The sequence below is a fragment of the Oncorhynchus mykiss genome, chromosome 11 (genome assembly GCF_057628025.1).
Source record: "Oncorhynchus mykiss isolate SJ-2025 chromosome 11, ASM5762802v1, whole genome shotgun sequence".
NCBI classification, from domain to species: Eukaryota; Metazoa; Chordata; class Actinopteri; order Salmoniformes; family Salmonidae; genus Oncorhynchus; species Oncorhynchus mykiss.
The window spans coordinates 34,549,361-34,570,890 of NC_143032.1; the positions used below are offsets into that span (position 1 = coordinate 34,549,361).

At 43.3% G+C, this 21,530-nt stretch overlaps 1 protein-coding gene across 50 annotated transcripts in view; it reads left to right on the plus strand.

Annotated features, from left to right (window-relative positions):
* LOC110535604 (sickle tail protein) overlaps window positions 1–21,530 on the plus strand; it is a 178,193-nt gene that overhangs the window by 114,629 nt on the left and 42,034 nt on the right. For all 50 annotated transcript variants that reach the window (XM_021620697.3, XM_090189922.1, XM_090189891.1 and 47 more), the window contains one exon: window positions 13,400–13,592. In XM_021620697.3, the coding sequence (XP_021476372.3) occupies window positions 13,400–13,592 (193 nt within the window). The remainder of the gene's footprint in view (window positions 1–13,399; window positions 13,593–21,530) is intronic.

Here is a 21,530-nt window from a genome sequence, read left to right on the forward strand (position 1 = left end):
AATGACTCCTTGGACTGAAACAAACGACAGCCGCAGGGCTTGAGGAGTTAACGACAGACACGTGCAGACCTGCCGTCCCGGGAGGTGGAGGGTGTTAAAGTGGAGCCTGGAGGTTTGGGGTTGATGGGATGCTGAGGGGACAAGTGACCCATAGATTGGCGCCGTGCCTGGGGTTTAATCCTGAGGGAAAGGGGGGTGACGGGGGGGACAGGATGAGGGCTGTGGAATAAGCCTTTTTGACAGACCAGACCTGATAACACCCCTAGACAGACAACAGTCTTTACACACACAAGTCTCAAAATGCACACATGGAAATCAGAGTGGTTCAGCTAATCTGGCCAGCTAATCTTCTGATGTAGCAGGATTCTCTGGTATGATACACAACAGCATTGTTTGCAGAGGCGTAGTTTACTTACAACACAAGTCTGAGTCACACTGGAAGTCAACATATAATTGTTGTTATTAGACGGGTTTTTGTTCTGATTCACCTCTGTCAGAATCGCTGATAACTGACATTTTATTTCACCTTTAAGTAACCAGGTAGGCTAGTTGAGAACAAGTTCTCATTTACAACTGCAACCTGGCAAAGCAGTGCGACACAAACAACAACACAGAGTTACACATGGAATAAACAAGTGTACAGTCAATAACACAATAGAAAAAAAAGAAAGTCTATATACAGTGTGTGCAAATGGCGTGAGGAGTTAAGGCAATAAATAGGCCATAATAGCGAAGTAATTACAATTTTAGAAAATTAACACTGGAGTGATAGATGTGTAGATAACGATGTGCAAGTAGAAATAATGGTGTGCAAAAGAGGAGAAAAGTCAATAAAAACAATATGGGGATGAGGTAGGTAGATTGGATGGGCTATTTACAGATGGGCTATGTACAGCTGCAGCGATCGGTTAGCTGCTCAGATAGCTGATGTTTAAAGTTAGTGAGGGAAATATAAGTCTCCAGCTTCAGCGATTTTTGTAATTGGTTCCAGTCACTGGCAGCAGAGAACTGGAAGGAAAGGCGGCCAAAGGGGGTGTTGGCTTTGGGGATGACCAGTGAGAAATACCTGCTGGAACGCGTGCTATGGGTGGGTGTTATCGTGACCAGTGAGCTGAGATAAGGCGGAGCTTTACCTAGCAAAGACTTATAGATGACCTGGAGCCAGTGGGTCTGGCGACGAATATGTAGCCAGGGCCAGCCGATGAGAGCATACAGGTCGCAGTGGTGGGTAGTATATGAGGCTTTGATGACAAAACAGATGGCACTGTGAAAGACTGCATCCAGTTTCCTGAGTAGAGTGTTTGAGTCGTCAAGGATCGGTAGGATAGTCAGCTTTACGAGGGTATGTTTGGCGGCGTGAGTGAAGGAGGCTTTGTTGTGAAATAGGAAGCCAATTCTAGATTTAGTTTTGGATTGAGAGTAGTGATGCTAGTCGGGCGGGTGCAAACGGTTGAAAAGCATGCATTGAGTTTTAATTGCGTTTAAGAGCAGTTGGAGGCCACGGAACGAGTGTTGTATGGCATTGAAGCTCGTTTGGAGGTTTTTTAACACAGTGTCCAAAGAAGGGCCAGATGTATACAGAATAGTGTCGTCTGCGTGGAGGTGGATCAGGGAATCACCCGCAGCAAGAGCGACATCGTTGATATATACAGAGAAAAGAGTCGGCCCGAGAATTGAACCCTGTGGTACCCCCATAGAGACTGCCAGAGGTCCGTACAACAGGCCCTCCGATTTGACACACTGAACTCTTTCTGAGAAGTAGTTGGTGAACCAGGCGAGGCAGTCATTTGAGAAACCAAGGCTGTTGAGTCTGCCGATAAGAATACGGTGATTGACAGAGTCGAAAGCCTTGGCCAGGTCGATGAAGATGGCTGCACAGTACTGTCTTTTATCGATTGCGGTTATGATATCGTTTAATACCTTCAGCGTGACTGAGGTGCACCCATGACTAGCTCTGAAACCAGATTGCACAGAGGAGAAGTTACAATGGGATTCGAAATGGTCAGTCTTCTTGTGGAGTGCAACGAGAGGGAGGCAGGTCATTATTGCATTCGACTAGTTAACTGTAAGATTGGATCCCCCGAGCTGACAATTGGAAAATCTGTCGTTCTGCCCCTGAACGAGGCAGTTAAACCCACCGTTCCTAGGCCGTCATTGAAAATAAGAATGTGTTCTTAACTGACTTGCCTAGTTAAATAAAGATTAAATAAAGGTGTAAAAAAAATCAGATTGTTATGAACTTGAAATCGGCCCTAATAATTGGCCATTCCGATTAATCAGTCGACCTCTACACACAACAGTTCCATGATGACTGAAACACAACCGTGGGATGAACGAGTGACACATTTCCGGCCAAGAGCGGTCCATTTAAAATGAATTAATTCTACCCTTTCCCTGCAAGTGTCATCAGAAATGTCCACTTTATTTGAGGGCTGAGGGGCGAGGGTGTCTTTTTAATTGTTTGAATTTAGAGGTCGACCGATTTTATCATTTTTCGATACCGATTATTGGAGGACCAAAAAAAGCCGATACCATAATTAATCGGCAGAATTTATTTTCCATTTTATTTTTTATTTTTTATTATTATTTTTTCAAGTTATTTTTTGTAATAATGACAATTACAACAATACTGAATGAACAATGAGCACTTTTTTTATTTAACTTCATATAATACATAAATAAAATCTATTTAGTCTCAAATAAATAATGAAACATGCTCAATTTGGTTTAAATAATGCGAAAACACAGTGTTGGAAAAGAAAGTAAAAGTGGAATATGTGCCATGTAAAAAGCTACCCTTTTAAGTTCCTTGCTCATAACATGAGAACATATGAAAGCAGGTGGTTCAATATTCCCAGTTCTTCAATATTCCCGGTTAAGAAGTTTTAGGTTATAGGTATTACAGTGAGGGGGAAAAAGTATTTGATCCCCTGTTGATTTTGTACGTTTGCCCACTGATGAAGAAATGATCAGTCTATAATTTTAATGGTAGGTTCATTTGAACAGTGAGAGACAGAATAACAACAAAAAAATCCAGAAAAACCCATGTCAAATATGTTATAATTTGATTTGCATTTTAATGAGGGTAACAAGTATTTGACCTGCAAAGCATGACTTAGTACTTGGTGGCAAAACCCTTGTTGGCAATCAGAGGTCAGACGTTTCTTGTAGTTGGCCACCAGGTTTGCACACATCTCAGGAGGGATTTTGTCCCACTCCTCTTTGCAGATCTTCTCCAAGTCATTAAGGTTTCGAGGCTGACGTTTGGCAACTCGAACCTTCAGCTCCCTACCTTATTGGGCAATTCTGTTATTTGTTTACGTTGTGTTTGAGTTCATATTTCATTCCCAATCTCATATGGATGAATGAGTCATGTTTTGGATACTGGCTGAGCACCAGTATCAGTTGTCACTGGAGAAGATCTGTCTGTCGATTACAGGTTCTCTCTCCAGCAGGTTGTGTGTGTGTGTGTGTGTGATAGAAAGAGCTTGAGTCGTGAGTTTAGTGTACTGGAATATCAGTGTGTGTGTGCTGGAGTTGTGAGTGTAGTGCGGTGTAGTATCTGATATAACTGCTTATAGGCACAGGTCAAAGAGAAAACAATGCTGGGGTCAATGGTGCGCAAGGAGCATGCACGTAAAGGTCAAAGAACACAGGAACAGATGGAGGAGAGTGATAGGAGGACATGATGATGATGGGCAACTGTAGAGTTGAAAGGAGCGATATTTTCCCTATTTGCATGGGTCAATCAAACAAATCCAGGTCTGATAAGATTGTCTGAACCTTGTGTGTTGCTGTGCGTGTGTGTGTGCATGCCGGGATTACAGGAGGTAAAAACGCACATGAAAGAGAGATGAACATTTGCTTAAGTAATGTCAAATCTAATGAAAAGTTCCGTGTGTGACTAAGAGTGTGTTTGTGCGATTGTGTGTGTTTGTTCGTGCCGCTGTGTTGCCCGCCCACCTCTCCCTCTCCTTTGGGAGGTGGAGGATCATTTGGTGTGGGTAGAGTAAAGGGGTGTGAGTGGTCCCCAGTAAGCGTTTCACTAGACACTTTAATAATGGGGATCAGGGCCCTGCGACTCTTCCGCACTCTGAAGAAACTACACCTCGCCTCTGTCCCAAATGGCACCCTATTCCATTTATGGGTGGACTACTTTTGACCTTTGAGGCCTGGTCAAAAGTAGAGCACTTACACAGGGAGTAGGGTGCCATTTGCGGGCGCACCCATTGTGACTTACCCTCAGACGTTAACTTAACTATGAGAGAATGTGGGAGATGTGATGCTAAGAAGACTTTACTTAAGAAATTACTTAAGTAACAGGTGGTATCTCACATTTCTTGTTACCTTCTCCCGTTTCTTCGCTATGATGTATTATATTCAGACAGAGATGGGGAAAGAACTATCTTGTTACAATTACAAAATGTTACCAATGGATCAAAATAAAATACAAAACACTATTTTGTGTATATATATTTTTTTAATTCTTTGAAATACAAAATACATTTAACTACACGCCTTCACAACAACCACATTCTTATTAACAAAAAAAAAAAACGTATATGTTGTTGTTTATATACCTTAGTTGAATTCCCTGACTGTAAGTCACTCTGGATAAGAAGGTCTGCTAAACAACCAAAATGTACAAATGAACATTTACAAAGCACACTGGGTCCATATTATTTTAAAGAAGTATTTAAATACATATTTCAAATCCATGTAACAGAAATACTGTGTGTGTGTGTGTGTGTGTGTGTGTGTGTGTGTGTGTGTGTGTGTGTGTGTGTGTGTGTGTGTGTGTGTGTGTGTGTGTGTGTGTGTGTGTGTGTGTGTGTCCTGAGAGAAGAAGCAGCTCCGTGGGTTCGTGGACAGATAAGGATTTATTTTATTCTCTGAGAACTTCTTACCACAGGCTCTGAGCCATATTCTCATCTTCACAATCATCAGATATACACAGAGTGGCTCAAATTAGACCTGACTGTTATACAGGCCAGGACAAACTCTCTGGAAGAGAGTGTGTTCTCTGTGTGTGTGCGGGTGTGGATCCCCTTAGAATGAAACCCAGCAGAGCTGTTATTACGGGAAAGCCGGAAGCGTCAGAAGGGATAAATCATACTCGGAGTACTAATGTTATGACATTAAAGAACAAGTCTAGACAGGACGTGATGCCAGAGCTCTGTCAGCAAATACTTTGTGTGTGGACAGGACAGTAATGGGTAAATGATCTGTTAAGACCTGGGTAGCCCAGACCTGTTAAACTCAATCCCAAAATTGCGTGACAGTTACAGGCACCAGCACAAAACAGAACCAGTAAAGCAAGCGTGCAAGGCATTCCATGACCAACAACCTCGTGTTATTTCCAACTTTTTTATTTATTTTCTTTTCGCTTTTCCAACGTTTATCTTCTGATGTAATCACCTGTAACTTAAATGCTGTGCAACATAACTCTTGAATTTCACGTGATCACAGGCGTTTCACATGTGATCTCGTGCAAAAGCAACCTGTGATACTATGAAAGTACACGTGAAAACATGTCTTCGGTGTGAAATAAATGTGACATGGCGATGCAAAATTTCAACACGCGATGGCATGAAACTACACGTGACAACATTTGATACATTTTTCATACGTGAAAATGCAATTGCACATGTGAGAATGAGATTTTCACATGTGAACATTTTTCACGTGAAAATGCTGCTCACATGTGAACTCTAAATGTAACATGTGAACAACTGACCTCGCATGTATGTCTCTTATGTTTTCACATGTGAAACTGCACATTTCCTGTTTTTTTAAAAAACATTTTTACAGGAAGTAATGAAATGGCATGGGGGTTTTAAGTTAAGTGGTACGCTGTTCAGCTAAAATATTGTAAACATCTTTAATCAATCTGATTACATTTGACATGATCACTTAGTGCTGACCTTTCAATATGACCCCAGCTGGGATTTGATCTCTCACAACCTTGGGCCACAAAGTCTGTAGAATACAAAGTCCCCTACAGATTCATTACCTATAATACATCTCTGCACTTAGCAAAATAGTGCCATCTGCACTGCTATTTAAGTTAGCAAATAATCTGACTATTCTCTCATCATTAATTTAATTTTCATCAATTTGAGGGTTTTCTGTATAGTTTAATGTTGTTGGGGAATAATGTTACTCCTGAATCACCATGATGAATACAATACAATATTTTATTTCTTGAGTGTATTTTTTAAAGATTTACTTTGAAGATGGACCGTCTGAGTTGTCGTTAGGGTCTATGTCCCATGCTGCGAGGGGAGAGACCAGGGGTGGATTGGGACCAGAAATCGGCCAAGGCATTTCTAATACGCCAGGCCATTTTCTTTCCTAGAGGCCCCCATTTATTATCCAAATAATGATTATTCTGTGCAACAAAAAAATTATATTTAGACTGTCGCTCTTGGCTAAAGATGGACTGGTCCACCTGGCATTTTCCCAAACTGCCCTATGGCTAGTCTGTTTCTCAGAGACACTGATTTAAGTTTTACCAGTATTACCAGTGAGGTTTAGCCTAGCAGGCTGAGGTCTTATCTGTTCTGGGGACCGGTGTCATCTTTCTGTCTTCTTCCAGCCCTCATGAGATGTGAGGCTGTAAACACCAAAGGGGATTGGGGACATTTCAGAGCTATTCATTTGATCTAAAACACACTGTCAAACTTGTAAATCGATTTACTGCTCCCAGATAAATCTTGTCTCGGTGCACAAAGATATAATTTTTTTCAATGCATGACTTAGAGCTAAACATTTTTTTTTAAATGTGTTGATTTTGATTAGTGTGTTTTGTGTGTGCGCGTCATACGCACATGCGTATGTGGTTGCCCTGGTTACACACACACACACACACACACCCACATCCCTTGACTGCTCTCCCCTGACACTGTGGTGGTGATAGAACTTTGATGTGAGTTTTATCCTGGGCAAGCTGGACTGGGAGTCACGACCATCCTTCTATCCAGTCTGGGGGAGAACAGAACAGAACAGTGGGGCTGGAATAACAGCAGGATGTGTGTGTTCAGCAGACCAGGGGAGTTTCCACTAGACTAGGATATGGGAAGCTCTGCAGGAGGGAGATAATCGTTGTGCTGGTAATTCACTGTAAATATCTTCTATTCTATTAAATGCCTTCAAATCTGGAGGGAAGTATTTAATCTATTTAATTCTGCTTATGATCAGGAATGTGACTATGATGACTGGGCATGTATGCCTCTTTATGTACATATTGATTCAGTATTTGTAGTAAGTTGGTCGGATGAACAAGCAACTGAGCGACACTGTATTGATTGCCACAGCGCATTGTAATAATATGTGAACTTTCAGAACGTCAACGTTCTGTAAATCTCCAACCCTCCATTTGCATCACTCGTAGGAGTACGTTTGGCTCGTGAAAGTACGGTAGTCTGAGTTTGTTGTCAGCGAGCCCTCTATGTTTGTGTGCTCAGGCTAATATGTTTTGTATAGGCTCTCTCAGTGCAGGCACACAGAGGTCTGTTTGTGAGTCTGAGGTCTGCCTGAGTGAATGTAATCGAATGGCTGGGCCAAATCAGTGGTGCACATTTCAAAGTTGCTGAAACCGATTGAACGTAGGTTCTGGGAAGGTCAATGGACCTGTCATCATGTGCTCTCATATGGTTTGTTTTTTTTGCGTCCCAAATGGCACCCTATTCCCTTTTGCCCAAAAGTAGTGCGCTACATCTTTTTTTTGTGCACTACAAAAAGGATGCCCTTTTGGGATGCAGTCCATCTCTGGCTAGAGGGATTTCACAGCTAAACCCTCGTTTGAACGTTGCCACTATCTCTTTCCCAGACTCTGGATCTATTATGACTGTACAACAGTAGGCTAAATAAGGTAGCTACTCCTACCTCTGAATGTGTCAGCGTGAGCTTTATCTGCTTTGACTGCAACTCTTGCTACAACTATTCATTTTTGTTCATGTTTTTTTCCATTAACCTATTTTTTAAATGTATATTTTACAACTTTGCTGCTGCATACACATACATTGATACATGATACTTTTATATCCAGCAATCACGTAACAATAATTCATTTATTGATGACAGGGCGTAGGAATTCTAAATGCCGTAATGTGTCTGACATACCGTAATGTGTCTGTTACAGTGTAAGTCTGATATGTCTGTTTTGACTACAGTTATTACCTAATAAAAATATATATTTATCGCCGACAGAGAGTAAATATGAATTTGATATGCCGTAATGTGCAACCACCGTGCAATCCGCCTCGAGTCCATAGATTATAGCCCTTCTCAATGGAACGCGTGATTGGCTTTGATTGTTGATACTGTAAAGTCGACCCCTTTTAACAAACCGATTAGCCTGGTCTGTCCAGCCCCAGGCAGGCAGTCTGTCTGAAGGTCATGAGATGATTTTGGAGGGAGGGGGATTAGAGGTGGAGTGTGGTATGAGAGGGGTTAGGGAGGGGGACACAGCCATAATCAATGGGAATGGATGACAAGGGGATACTAGTGTATAATGTTATTAACACTAGTGCACTACTTTTCACCAGAGCCCTGTAGGCACTACCCAGGGAATAGGGTGCCATTTGGGACACAGCCTGGATGATACAAAAGACCGTGAAGAGTTGGAGACCCACAGACAGACACGAGGACACTGAATGCGCTGAGCAGAAAATGGAGCCTTCTCTGAGATGATCTGGGAATTCAAACCACGGCCTTTAGAGTAGTAAACCAATGCCATGTCTGTTTGGTGGTGAACCGTAAAGTAACAGATCTTGCATTCTTCCTCGTCAGGTGTTCAGCAAAAACTCCGGACCCCAATTTTGGACCATAAAGTGGCTTACAATATCCAGCTGAACATCTATCCTTTTGTTGCTGGGTCACGCAGGCATACGGATAAACCTGTCCAATCTGAGGAGCCACTCTGTTAACACACAGATATACAGTTAGGGTTAGAGAGGGTGGTTCGACAGTGTGTCTTGCTGTCTTCACACGGTGTACAGGGCAGCATGTAGAAGTACAGTACGCAGGCAGAGTGTACACGGTTAAGGGACTCCAGATGTGATACTCATACAGATCAGGCCAGTTAATTACACGGGGCTGAGGGATGGTCGTCTCTCGCGCGCTCTCTCTCTCTCTCTCCTCCTCTCCTCAGGGAGCCAACACAATTAGCATCTTAAGTGAAAAGGCTTGCTGACATCACCAGTGTGGGGGCTAAACCATGATGAGCTTCTGTTTCCTGGCAGAAGTCCACACTCTGCCAAGTTTGGCGAGAGAAAGACCTAGATGCCGACTAGACGGAGTAAATGGTCTCATTCGACTCTTAAAATGAGGAATTGAGAACAATTCCTTGACATTAGATCAATTTAACTTTGTCTATTTCTATTTCTGTGCTGCACAACCTGAAGCATGAAGCGCTCTTAAGCAAAGACTCGGAAACATTACTTGTGAAGTTGCTTCTGTTTTGCAGAAATCAGCCCAGCCCCCTGGCAGCCATGGCTGTATTTTCCATAAAGTGTTCTATGTCTGCCACTATCTTTTGATAGAAGCAGTGATTATTTTTAAATATCATAATTCAATTTAATCACCACGTCTCAGCACTGTACTATACCTCTGATCATCTGTCTGAAACCAAGACGCCACAACCATAATGATGTTTAGACAATGGGGCGGCAGGTATCCTAGTGGTTAGAGGGTTGGGCCAGCAACTGGAAGGTTGCTGGATCGAATCCCCGAGCTGACGAGGTAAAAATCTGTTGTTCTGCCCCTGAGCAAGGCAGTTAACCCACTGTGCGCTGAAGACGTGGATGTTGATTATGGCAGCCCCCTGCCTCTCTGATTCAGATTGGTTGGGTTAAATGCCGAAGACACATTTCAGGTGAATACATTCAGTTGGACAACAATGGTATGGACTTTTTCTTATTTCTTGACTTTTCATCCATCCGTTTTTGTGGTATCTGCTCGTTTGTGAATCCAGGAAATGTACTTAAATTGTATGCAAAAGTAACCTAATTTGACACTCGTGAAAATCTTTCAAGGCTCGAAAGACAGTAGAGACACACACACACGCGTAACCAGTGTGAAATGGCTAGCTAGTTAGCGGTGCGCGCAAGTAGCGCTTCAATCACTCGCTCTGAAATCTTGAAGTTGTTTCCCTTTCAAGGGCTGCATCTTTTGTGGAGCGATGGGTAACAATCCTTCGTGGGAGGCAGTTGTTGATGTGTTCAGAGGGTCCCTGGTTCAAGCCCAGGTCGGAGCGAGGAGAGGGACGGAAGCAACACTGTTATGCACACAAAGTAAAATGCTACTCTATAAAAACTCATATAGCAGCCAAACCGTTTATACATTTGACGGAGAATAATAAAGGCATTTTAAGGGATGTATTCAATGAGTATAACAAAACAGACATCAAACACCCAATGGGGCGGCAGGTAGCCTAGTGGTTAGAGCGTTGGGCCAGTAACCGAAAGGTTGCAGGTTTTGAATCCCAGAGCTGACAAGGTAAAAATCTGTCAAGGCAGTTAACCCACTGTTCCCCCGGTGCCGTGCATGTCGATAATGGTAGCCCCCTGCACCTCTCTGATTCAGAGTGCGTTTTGATTCATTTGTTCCCGACGGCCATAATCATTGTCATCTTGTGTGTCACTTTTACTGTACCTGTATCAAACGTGTTCACTTCTCCGTGCCACACACTCTGTAAGTGACCCACATAGAATGATATGACTGCCTACTCAGTGCTGAAATAGTTGGTGTGCTCTACGGTGACCATTGACTGTCATCGCTAACTAAACCACACACGGTGACATGTGGAATTTAGGTCTAACTCCCCAGCCGTGACCGGATCAACGTGTGGTCGATGTGTCTTAACAGCAGGTTGGTGGTTGTAATCGGATTTTAAACCGTGATTTTTACACGTCTAGGCCACGACAGGAAGTGGTTTCTGCTGGGATAGGAAGTGGCTTTTCTGTGATAGAGGGGTGACAAATGGAGTGCCTGCCAGGGAGGGAGGGAGGGAGAGAGGTTATGTGTATGTGTGTGTGCGTGTGCGCATGTGTGAAAGAGAGAGAAGGAGGATAACTTGCCAAGCTCAACCAATAGACGACACCTCATTTTGGTGTTGATGTGTAAACTTTATTACCACCATCGGCAGGGAGCCTCTCTCTCCATCTTGCTCCGTATGTATTCTACCACATGTGACTGTATGTTTTTAACACCGCCAGGTTTTCAGAGCAGCCTGGTACTGTATTCACCTCAACATAATTGGTTACACTCATAAATAATTACTTTTCACTCATAAATAATTCCAAATCAGTTCAAATTACCGAGCGTGCTCCTTGGTTTCGGATGACACATCAACTGAACTTGGCCCTCCATGTGACTGTCTCATCATGGGCCATGCATACAAGGACCTTACCTTTCTACTCACGACACAATTGAGTTGTAGTGCTCGGGTCATCAGATTTGTCCCAAATGGCCGCCTATTCCCTATATAGTGCACTACTTTTGACCTGGGCCGTATGGGAATAGGCTGCCATTTGGGATGCCGCCCCAGATATACCCAGAGGATGCTGCTGCAATGTCAGGTGACCGGTCACTCCTGTGGTGATGACACTGAAGGTGACATGTCTCATCCACTCAACGATGTCATCTGAATAATAATGGTGGTGTGGAGGGTGATGGCTATAAAAACAATCATACAGCTATTAATAGCAAAGGATTAGCAGACTATAGTTTGTTGGCTCTATTGGAAAGCAGATACAGTACAGTATAATCTAAAAAAAAAAAACACAGTTCTGTTCAAATTGCTGCCTTGTTTCTTGACATGTTTGATGACCATCTCACCTCTCCCTTTCCCCACGTCCTCTTTCTCTCTCTCTCTCTCTCTCTCACCTCTCTCTCACCTCTCTCTCTCTCTCTCTTCATTCCATCAGTCCTTACAGGGCATGTTGTCTTCTCTCCACTCTGAGCTTGACATTCAGAGGTACTTGCTGAAAATCCAATTTCCCCACACAGTTAGTCTGATTTTTATCTTATCTGCATCATGCCTGGGCGTGTGACTGTCTGCATCCCAGCTAACCTGTCTGTCAGGGTTGGGATCAATTTTAATTGAAGGCAGTCAATTCAGGAAGAAAACTGAAATTCCAATTCAATGATTGGAAAGAAAAAAAAATGTCAATGACTTCTCAATAAACTGAAAAGGAGAAGCTATTTATATCAAAATTGTCATTGTGTGTGCACCTGGGTGTGTCCTCAGAACTGTTAGCTTGATAAAGGGCTCTCGGTGTGCTGACCTCTCAATGCTAGTCAAACTGTCACCCTGGCACAGATAACCTTACAATACTACCAGGCTTCTCAATGAGCTCCACAGCCTTTAGCACTCTGCCAGGCCCACAGGACTGTCTGCCTGGTGAACTCATTAGTGGCTTTAATCAGCCTTGCTACACCTTTTCCCTTGGTTGTTGTGCAAAGCTTGAAAAATAACTCTGACCGGAAGAATAAAAAAAAATGTTGCGCTGGAGTTATTTTATATTTTTTCTACGATGTCGATTTTGGGGCTGTAACTACCTGCACCACAAGTGAGAAAAGCGTGTGTGTGTGTTTGTGTGTGTGTTAACCCTTCACTTCTCAAGTTGTGTGAAGCTTGTCAAAAGAGAAACGCATTATTATTACGTGATAAGGCCTAGGGACCATTTCGTATTTTTTTTGCAACTGCGACATGGAAAATCATAGTGTGTGTGCAATATAGTGGGGTGTGTCATGCTATATAGTGGGGTGTGTCATGTTTGCCTCATCTCACCTTATCTGTATAGTCCTGCGAAAATCACTGCCTGCTCCACATTAGTCAATGGGCCGAGGGGGATACCCCAGCGCAACCAAATTACTGCCCTCCTCTTCCATTTTTAGCAACTGTGCCATGGAAAATTATGGTGTGTGTGTGTGCTTGTGTGACATAACCTATAACAGGCAGTGTCTGTCTGCAATCTGCACTGATGCAAACAATTGACACCCAAATAGACTTGAATGCATGACTAGAATGTCACACAATGGCACTGGGCTTTTCACTGTGTTCATGTTGTAGTTAAAAAGCTTGTCTTTTGTCTTAAACACTTAAAATAATTAACACTAGTGTTTGGTTCAGATGGCTTTGTTGGTTAAAGAATGGTGCTTGCAACACAGAGTTATGGTGGGTTTGATTCCTGCATGTGACACTGGCACATAGCTTAGGGAAATTGTGTTTCAGTTTGTGTAAGGTTCCTATGTAGGGCTGCAAAATTCCAGTAACCTTCCCAGAATACATTTTGAGGGGGACCTTTTGGGAAAGTTACCGGAATTTTTTACAACCCTTTTCCTGTGTATTGTGACCCCCTCTTGAACCTCTTTCTCCTCTTCTCCCTTATAGAGCAGAAGCCCTAAACACGGCCTTAGCAGCTCCAGTGTAGGGGACCAGGCTGAGCACCTCTCCCTGGCCTCCCTGGAGTCTCTGGACACCATGTCAGAGGCTGATGCCCCCACCACTTTCACCAGAGGTAGCCGCTCCCGCGCCAGCCTGCCCGTAGTGCGCTCCACCAACCAGACCAGGGACCGCTCACTAGGTAGGGGACCACAACATGGCCACACTGTGTTTTGATGCTATTAACCACAACTACACCAAGGACTGCTTCACACACACAGATAGACACAGCTTGCATAACCCAGCCTGGCTCTCTTTAAAAAAACACACACACACACACTTTCCGAACATTTCACCAGCAGCATTTTAATTTACCAGACATTTGAGAAATGTGATGGACCCACATGTATAGGGTACTTAACCTGATTAGGGCGTCCACCCACGGTGCTCAGAATGACAGATGTCACATTTAGATTATGGTTCTGCATCTTAACGGAACATGCAACCCGAGGATGCAACGGCGTGCGTCCTTCTTACCGAATTCCGATGTGCACTTTGAAGATAAAAAAAAAAAAAAACTTTTCCTCAGCAGACAAGACGAGTAGCGAACAGCAAGATCTCTAGCCTATCCTCCATAGTCCGAAAGTTTCCCTATTCTGTTGGTCAGCTTGTCATTCAGTGCGAGAAAGAAATAGCCTATTCCAAACAGACTCTGGAACAGTTGTGGGAAGACGGATCCCAAATTCATAGAACCAGTACATAACAAAACGCGTTAAAAAGCAAATGAGGCTGATGCAACAGATCAGGGCCCGGTGTCCTGATAGCGATGGAACTAAGGCTTACAGGTGTTTTTAACGATGCACATTTCTTACAACGGCCGAAGACGTAACATATGTTTCCCAAAACGCCGCTCAGATAAGCGCTTCGTTGGAGCATGTGCCAATACTGATGGGATCAAATATTTTCTTAAAATGGGGAAATAATTAACAATACTGACGTCGGGATCGCTCCTCGAGAAGATTCACCACTGAAAATATTGAGGCGGCTTATTCTTCTAATGCAGTGGTTCCCAAACGTTTTATAGTCCTGTGCCCCTTCAAACATTCAACCTCCAGCTGCTCTCTAGCACCAGGGGTCAGCGCACTCTCATGTTGATATATTTATTAAACATAAGAATGAGTGTGAGTTTTTGTCACAAACCGGCTCGTGGGGAAGTGACAAAGAGCTCTTATAGGACCAGGTCACAAATAATAATCAATAATTTTGCTCTTTGTAGCCATCTTACATATAAAACCCTTATTTGTTCATCAAAAATTGTGAATAACTCACCACAGGTTAATGAGAAGGGTGTGCAATGTTGGGTTGTATTGGAGAGAATCTCAGTCTTAAATAATTTTCCACACACAGTCTGTGCCTGTATTTAGCTTTCATGCTAGTGAGGGTCGAGAATCCACTCTCACATTGGTGTGTGGTTGCAAAGGGCATCAGTGTCTTAACAGTGCAATTTTCCAAGGCAGGACACTCTGAGCGCAGCCCTATCCAGAAATCTGGCAGTGGCTTCTGAAATGTAATTTTCACAGAACCAATTGTTGCAATTTCGATGAGGCACTCTTGTTCAGTAAGTGGACTGGATGCAGGGCTAGAAAGGGATAACGAATTCAGTTGTTTGTATCGTCCGTTTCGGGAAAGTACCTGCGTAATTGCGCACGATCAAATTAGACATTGTCCGTAAGCTTGAGTTAATTTGCACAAAAAAATCATACAATGGAAAGACCTGTGTGTTCTCCTTGTTAATGCAGACAGAGAAGCGCTCCAACTTTTTAATCATAGCCTCAATTTTGTCCCGAACATTGAATATAATGCAGGGTGTCCCTGTAATCCTAGATTCAGATCATTCAGGCAAAACATTACCCAGATAGGCCAGTCGTGTGAGAAACTCGTCATCATGCAACGGTCAGACAAGGGAAAATGATGGTCAGTGAAGAACTTTAAGCTGGTCTCTCAATTCAAAAAATGTGTCAATACTTTGCCCCTTGATAACCAGCGCACTTCTGTGTGTTGTAAAAGCGTTACATGGTCACTGCTCTTATCATTGCAAAGTGCAGAAAATACACAAGAGTTCAGGGGCCTTGCTTTAACAAAGTTAACCATTTTCACTGTAGTGTCCAAAACGTATTTCAAGATGTCAGGCATTCCCTTGGCAGCAAGAACCTCTCGGTGGGTGCTGCAGTGTACCTAAGTGGCGTCGGGAGCAACTGCTTGCACGCACATTACCACTCCACTATGTCTCCGTGTCATGGCTTTTACACCATCAGTACAGATACCAACACATCTTGACCACCAAAGTCCATTTGATGTCACAAAGCTGTCTAGTACTTTAAAAATATCCTCCCCTGTTGTCCTGGTTTCCAGTGGTTTGCAGAAGAGGATGTCTTCCTTAATTGACCCCCCCCCCATAAAAGTAATGGAGCTGTGCCAGGCCTGCCACGTCTGACTCACCCAGCTGTAACGCATAGAATTCACTGGCTTGTATGCAAAGCAGTAATTGTTTCAAAACATCTCCTGCCACGTCACTGCTGCGTCATGAAAAAAGAGTTGTTTGATGAAGGCATTGTCTGTAGTTTTTTTGTCCTTCTCCCTCAGAATTGTCCCAGCCATATCCGCGGCAGCAGGAAGAATGAATTCCACAATAGTATGGGGCTTGCCTGTCCTAGCCACACGGCAGCTCACCATATAAGACACTTCTAGCCCCTTCTTATTAATGGGGTCTGTTACTTTTATACATGTCTTACTACTCGAAAGTCGTCTGAATTCTCGCTCAAAGAACTCCCGTTTGCTGATTTTTTCAAATTGGCATGTTTTGTGTCTAAATGTCTGCGCAAGAGTGAAGGTTTCATTGAGTTGTGAGATTAGTATAATTAGTATAATTAATATAATACTAACGGGAATTCCGTTAGTGGAATTCCCATGCGAGAGTAACGGTTAATGTAATTGTATGTTAATTATTTGACTAGGCTACCTGTATTTGTGTAACGCTCTGGGCGTAGTGGGTGCGAAGTCAGGTGCAGGAAGCAGAGAGTACAGGGTAGTGCTTTTAATTGCACACACAGCGACCATAAGCCACCCCACGAAACACAGGGCACACACAAAACAAATGCCCCAAACACGGGGACTCAAACAGTCCGGAGAAAAGCCCACGAGCGAAAACACGTCAACCGCAAACGTGCACCAGTAGCAACAGGAAAGAATCCCGCACAAAGAGCAGGCGGGCCTACTGGCTAACATAGCCCGACTAATCAGCCTACACACAAAACAGGGGAAACCAATAAACAGAAAGGGGAAAAGGGATCAGTGGCAGCTAGTAGGCCGGTAACGACGACCTCCGAGCGCCACCCGAACAGGAAGGGGAGCCACCTTCGGTAGGAGTCGTGACAATTTGACATTGTTGTTATTTTGCTGAACACTAGATGGTTTAATAAAATGTTTGGCAGTGAAACGAGCCTACTCAGGCGAGGGGGGAAAAAAATTCTCCCCAAATGTATAGCCCCCGTTTGAAAATGTGAACAAAAATTCTTATTTTTTTATGTGAATCGCATTCTTCTTTGGCATACCCCCGACGGCATTGCGCATACCCCTGGGGTTGGGAATGCCTGTTCTAATGCTTACCCAATAAAAATGCACAAAATCACAGATTTGGCACATCATTGAGCACAAGTTATTTTTATTTTTTATTTAACTAGGCAAGTCAGTTATGAACATATTCTTATTTACAATGACGGCCAAACCCGGACGATGCTGGGAAAATTGATGGGACTCCCAATCACGGCTGGTAGTGATACGGCCTGGATAGACTAGACATCATGCAATATATAGAGACAAATTACAGACAGCAGCCTAATACAACAAAATACAACTCGATTGAACATGAAATATATTGAAATATGATTGAAATATGCCTATACGTCGCTTTTTTTTGTATAAATTACAAAGACATTGGCAACATTGTATTTGTATTCAACTTTGTTCGGGAAGTTATTGGTGGTCACAGAGAGACGGATAAACCGTGTGATTCTATGTTCTGAGCTGTTCTACAAGTGGTCTGAGGCAGGCGTTAGATTACGCAAATGTTCAAGTGCAACGTTAATAACAATGGTTTTAGGAAACCGCTCTGAGATTGAATGATGCGCCCTATGAAGGTTAGAACAATGAATAAAGTGTGACGCGCTGAAGCCTGTCTACATCTTTGAATTGTTGAGCAATCATTGGGCATATAAAAGCACGAGTGGCGAAACCGAGTGGCGTAGACCATCACAGCCATGATACAAATGTCAAAACACACGGACTAGAGTATATTATTGCTTTTATACAACGGGTTACCATCGTTGAAAAGCCAGATTCTTTCCTAAACCGTCAATTTTTTCAACAAAACGTGATGCTCAAGGAGTATTTCTATCTGTTTTTTAAAGCCCTTTCGTGGTGAAAAATAAGCCCCCCCTAAACCCACCTGTGGTTGCACCCCTGTCCAGTCATGTGAAATCCATAGATTAGGGCCTAATGTATTTATTTCAATTGACTGATTTCCTTATTTCCTTTTATATGGATCTGTAAGTCAGTTTGAAATTGTTGCGTGTTGTGTTTTTCTATTTTTCAGTATACACTACCGTTCAAAAGTTTGGGGTCACTTAGAAATTCCCTTGTTTTTGAAAGAGCAGCACATTTTTTTGTTGTCTATTAACATCAAATTGATCAGAAATACAGTGTAGACATTGTTAATGTTGTAAATGACAATTGTTGCTGGAAACGGCAGATGTAAAAAAAATAATAATATCTACATAGGCGTAGAGGCCCATTATCAGCAACCATCACTCCTGTGTTCCAATGGCACATTGTGCTAGCTAATACAAGTTCATCGTTTTAAAAGGCTAATTGATCATTATAGAAAACCCTTTTGCATTTATGTTAGCACAGCTGAAAACTGTGCTCATGATTAAAGAAGCAATAACACTGACCTTCTTTAGACTTGTTCAGTATCTGGAGCATCAGTTTCTGGGATCGATTACAGTTCGATTAAAATAAAATGTTAAAAAAAACACAAAAAAACAAGGTTCCCTTTGACCCCCCAGTAGATGTCATAGCTATGCATCTCTGGGATATTGTCAGGCGTTATATGCATTTTAGAACATCACGTTACGTGACGTTAAATGCAGTTCTCAGAAAAAATAAAGGGAACAGTAAAATAACACATCCTAGATCTGAATTAATGAAATATTCTTATTAAATACTTTTTTCTTTACATAGTTGAATGTGCTGACAACAAAATCACATAGAAATGATTAATGGAAATCAAATGTATCAACCCATGGAGGTCTGGATTTGGAGTCACACTCAAAATTAAAGTGGAAAACCACACCACAGGCTGATCCAACTTTGATGTAATGGCCTTAAAACAAGTCAAAATGAGGCTCAGTAGTGTGTGTGGCCTCCACGTGCCTGTATGACCACCCTACAACGCCTGGGCATGCTCCTGATGAGGTGGCGGATGGTCTCCTGAGGGATCTCCTCCCAGACTTGGACTAAAGCATCCGCCAACTCCTGGACAGTCTGTGGTGCAACGTGGTTGGTGGATGGAGCGAGACATGATGTCCCAGATGTGCTCAAATGGATTCAGGTCTGGGGAACGGGCGGGCCAGTCCATAGCATCAATGCCTTCCTATTGCAGGAACTGCTGACACACTCCAGCCACATGAGGTCTAGCATTGTCTGGCATTAGGAGGAACCCAGGGCCAACCGCACCAGCATATGGTCTCACAAGGGGTCTGAGGATCTCATCTCGGTACCTAATGGCAGTCAGGCTACCTCTGGCGAGCACATGGAGGGCTGTGCGGCCCCCCAAAGAATTGCCACCCCACACCATGACTGACCCACCGCCAAACCGGTCATGCTGGAGGATGTTGCAGGCAGCAGAACGTTCTCCACGGCGTCTCCAGACTCTGTCACGTCTGTCACATGTGCTCAGTGTGAACCTGCTTTCATCTGTGAAGAGCACAGGGCACCAGTGGCGAATTTGCAAATCTTGGTGTTCTCTGGCAAATGAAAAACGTCCTGCACGGTGTTGGGCTGTAAGCACAAACCCCACCTGTGGACGTCGGGCCCTCATACCACCCTCATGGAGTCTGTTTCTGACCATTTGAGCAGACACATGCACATTTGTGGCCTGCTGGAGGTCATTTTGCAGGGCTCTGGCAGTGCTCCTCCTGCTCCTCCTTGCACAAAGGCAGAGGTAGCGGTCCTGCTGCTGGGTTGTTGCCCTCCTACGGCCTCCTCCACGTCTCCTGATGTACTGTCCTGTCTCCTGGTAGCGCCTCCATGCTCTGGACACTACGCTGACAGACACAGCAAACCTTCTTGCCACAGCTCGCATTGATGTTCCATCCTGGATGAGCTGCACTACCTGAGCCACTTGTGTGGGTTGTAGACTCCGTCTCATGCTACCACTAGAGTGAAAGCACCACCAGCACTCAAAAGTGACCAAAACATCAGCCAGGAAGCATAGGAACTGATAAGTGGTCTGTGGTCCCCACCTGCAGAACCATTCCTTTATTGGGGGTGTCTTGCTAATTGCCTATAATTTCCACCTGTTGTCTATTCCATTTGCACAACAGCATGTGAAATTTATTGTCAGTCAGTGTTGCTTCCTAAGTGGACAGTTTGATTTCACAGAAGTGTGATTGACTTGGAGTTACATTGTGTTGTTTAAGTGTTTCCTTTATTTTTTTGAGCTGTGTATATTGAAATGTATTTATTTTTTCGTATGGGTATTGACAGGATTAGAAAGGATGTTCGCTATCAAGGCAGAGGGCACTTAATTTGCATCAGTATGACAAACGCCTTCAGTTGGGTGGAAATAGTTGCATTAAAAGGCTGTAGCATAGCTCTAGTAATGCCACAGGTGGTTCTTCTAAGAGCCAGTCATTTAACTTTGCTGACCTAAACCGAGAGAGTGCTACAGCACGACTCTCATAATCAAAACATGTAGTCAGCCGAGCTCCGAGACCCCTCAGGATTTTGCTTCTTAAAACGTTCTTTGAAAATGTAAGCAAAGGACACGTCTTAGTTTTGAAGTGACTTTGGGTTGAGTATTATGTCATTTCGTACATTTTGAGTGCCTCTGTGTTGTTTAAATTTGGGTACCACACCACTTTGACCAACGTGACAATTAACAGAAGTCATTTTGCAAGTCATTCTGTACCAAAAGAGGCCTCTTGCTTAGGTTGAAATGCAGACATTTGTGTACACCGCACGAGAAAGCGTTACGCTAGCAGCAAGGGTCATGGGGTGATGAAGGGCTGGAGGAAAGAGGGCACATTACCCAGCATTTCTCTGGTGGCCGTCCCATACGGAGTAGAGTGAAAGTTGCCCCTAAACACTGATCTTAGGGAAGTTAGGCATTTTCCCCACTAATGGTTAAGGCTAGAATTGGGCGAGGGTAAGCTGATCCTTGATCTGAACCTAGGGGAAACTTCACCCTGTAGCCTCCCACACACACACACCCGCAGTCGTGTCCCCAGAGACATCTGGTCTTCCTTAAGAGCCCTGTGCCAGTAGAAGTAGTGGCTTCAGTCAGAGGACTCCTTAACACAACATTGGAGCTATAGTCGCTGACATGTACAGTAGGAATTACTCTCTTCAAGTGAGTTTCTGTATTCTCTCGGATGTTACATGTAGCTTTATGTGTAGAAGTGCAACATAATGCTTATACTACAGTATAGTAGTAGTTGTTTTGGAAGAACTTTTAGATATTTATCTATTGCTGTACTGCATTTTGTATTGTAGAAGCGAGGGAGCATGGGAATTTAAAGAACGCTTTATTCTGCATATGAAAGTGAAAGTCATTTAAGGTGATTTGGTTCCATTTGAAGAAGCATTAGTGTAGAGTGTTGAATCTGACTGTTGTAAAGCCTTGCAAGCTCTCAAAACTAAGGTTGCATCCCAAATGGCACCTCATTCCTTATGTAGTGAGCTACTTTTCACCGGAGTCCATAGGGCTCTGCTCAAGGGTAGTGCACTATATTGGGAATACAGGTGTACGGTCTTAATTTGATCACCCTGTTGCAAGAGAACTTTCCCGCAATGCAGAAAA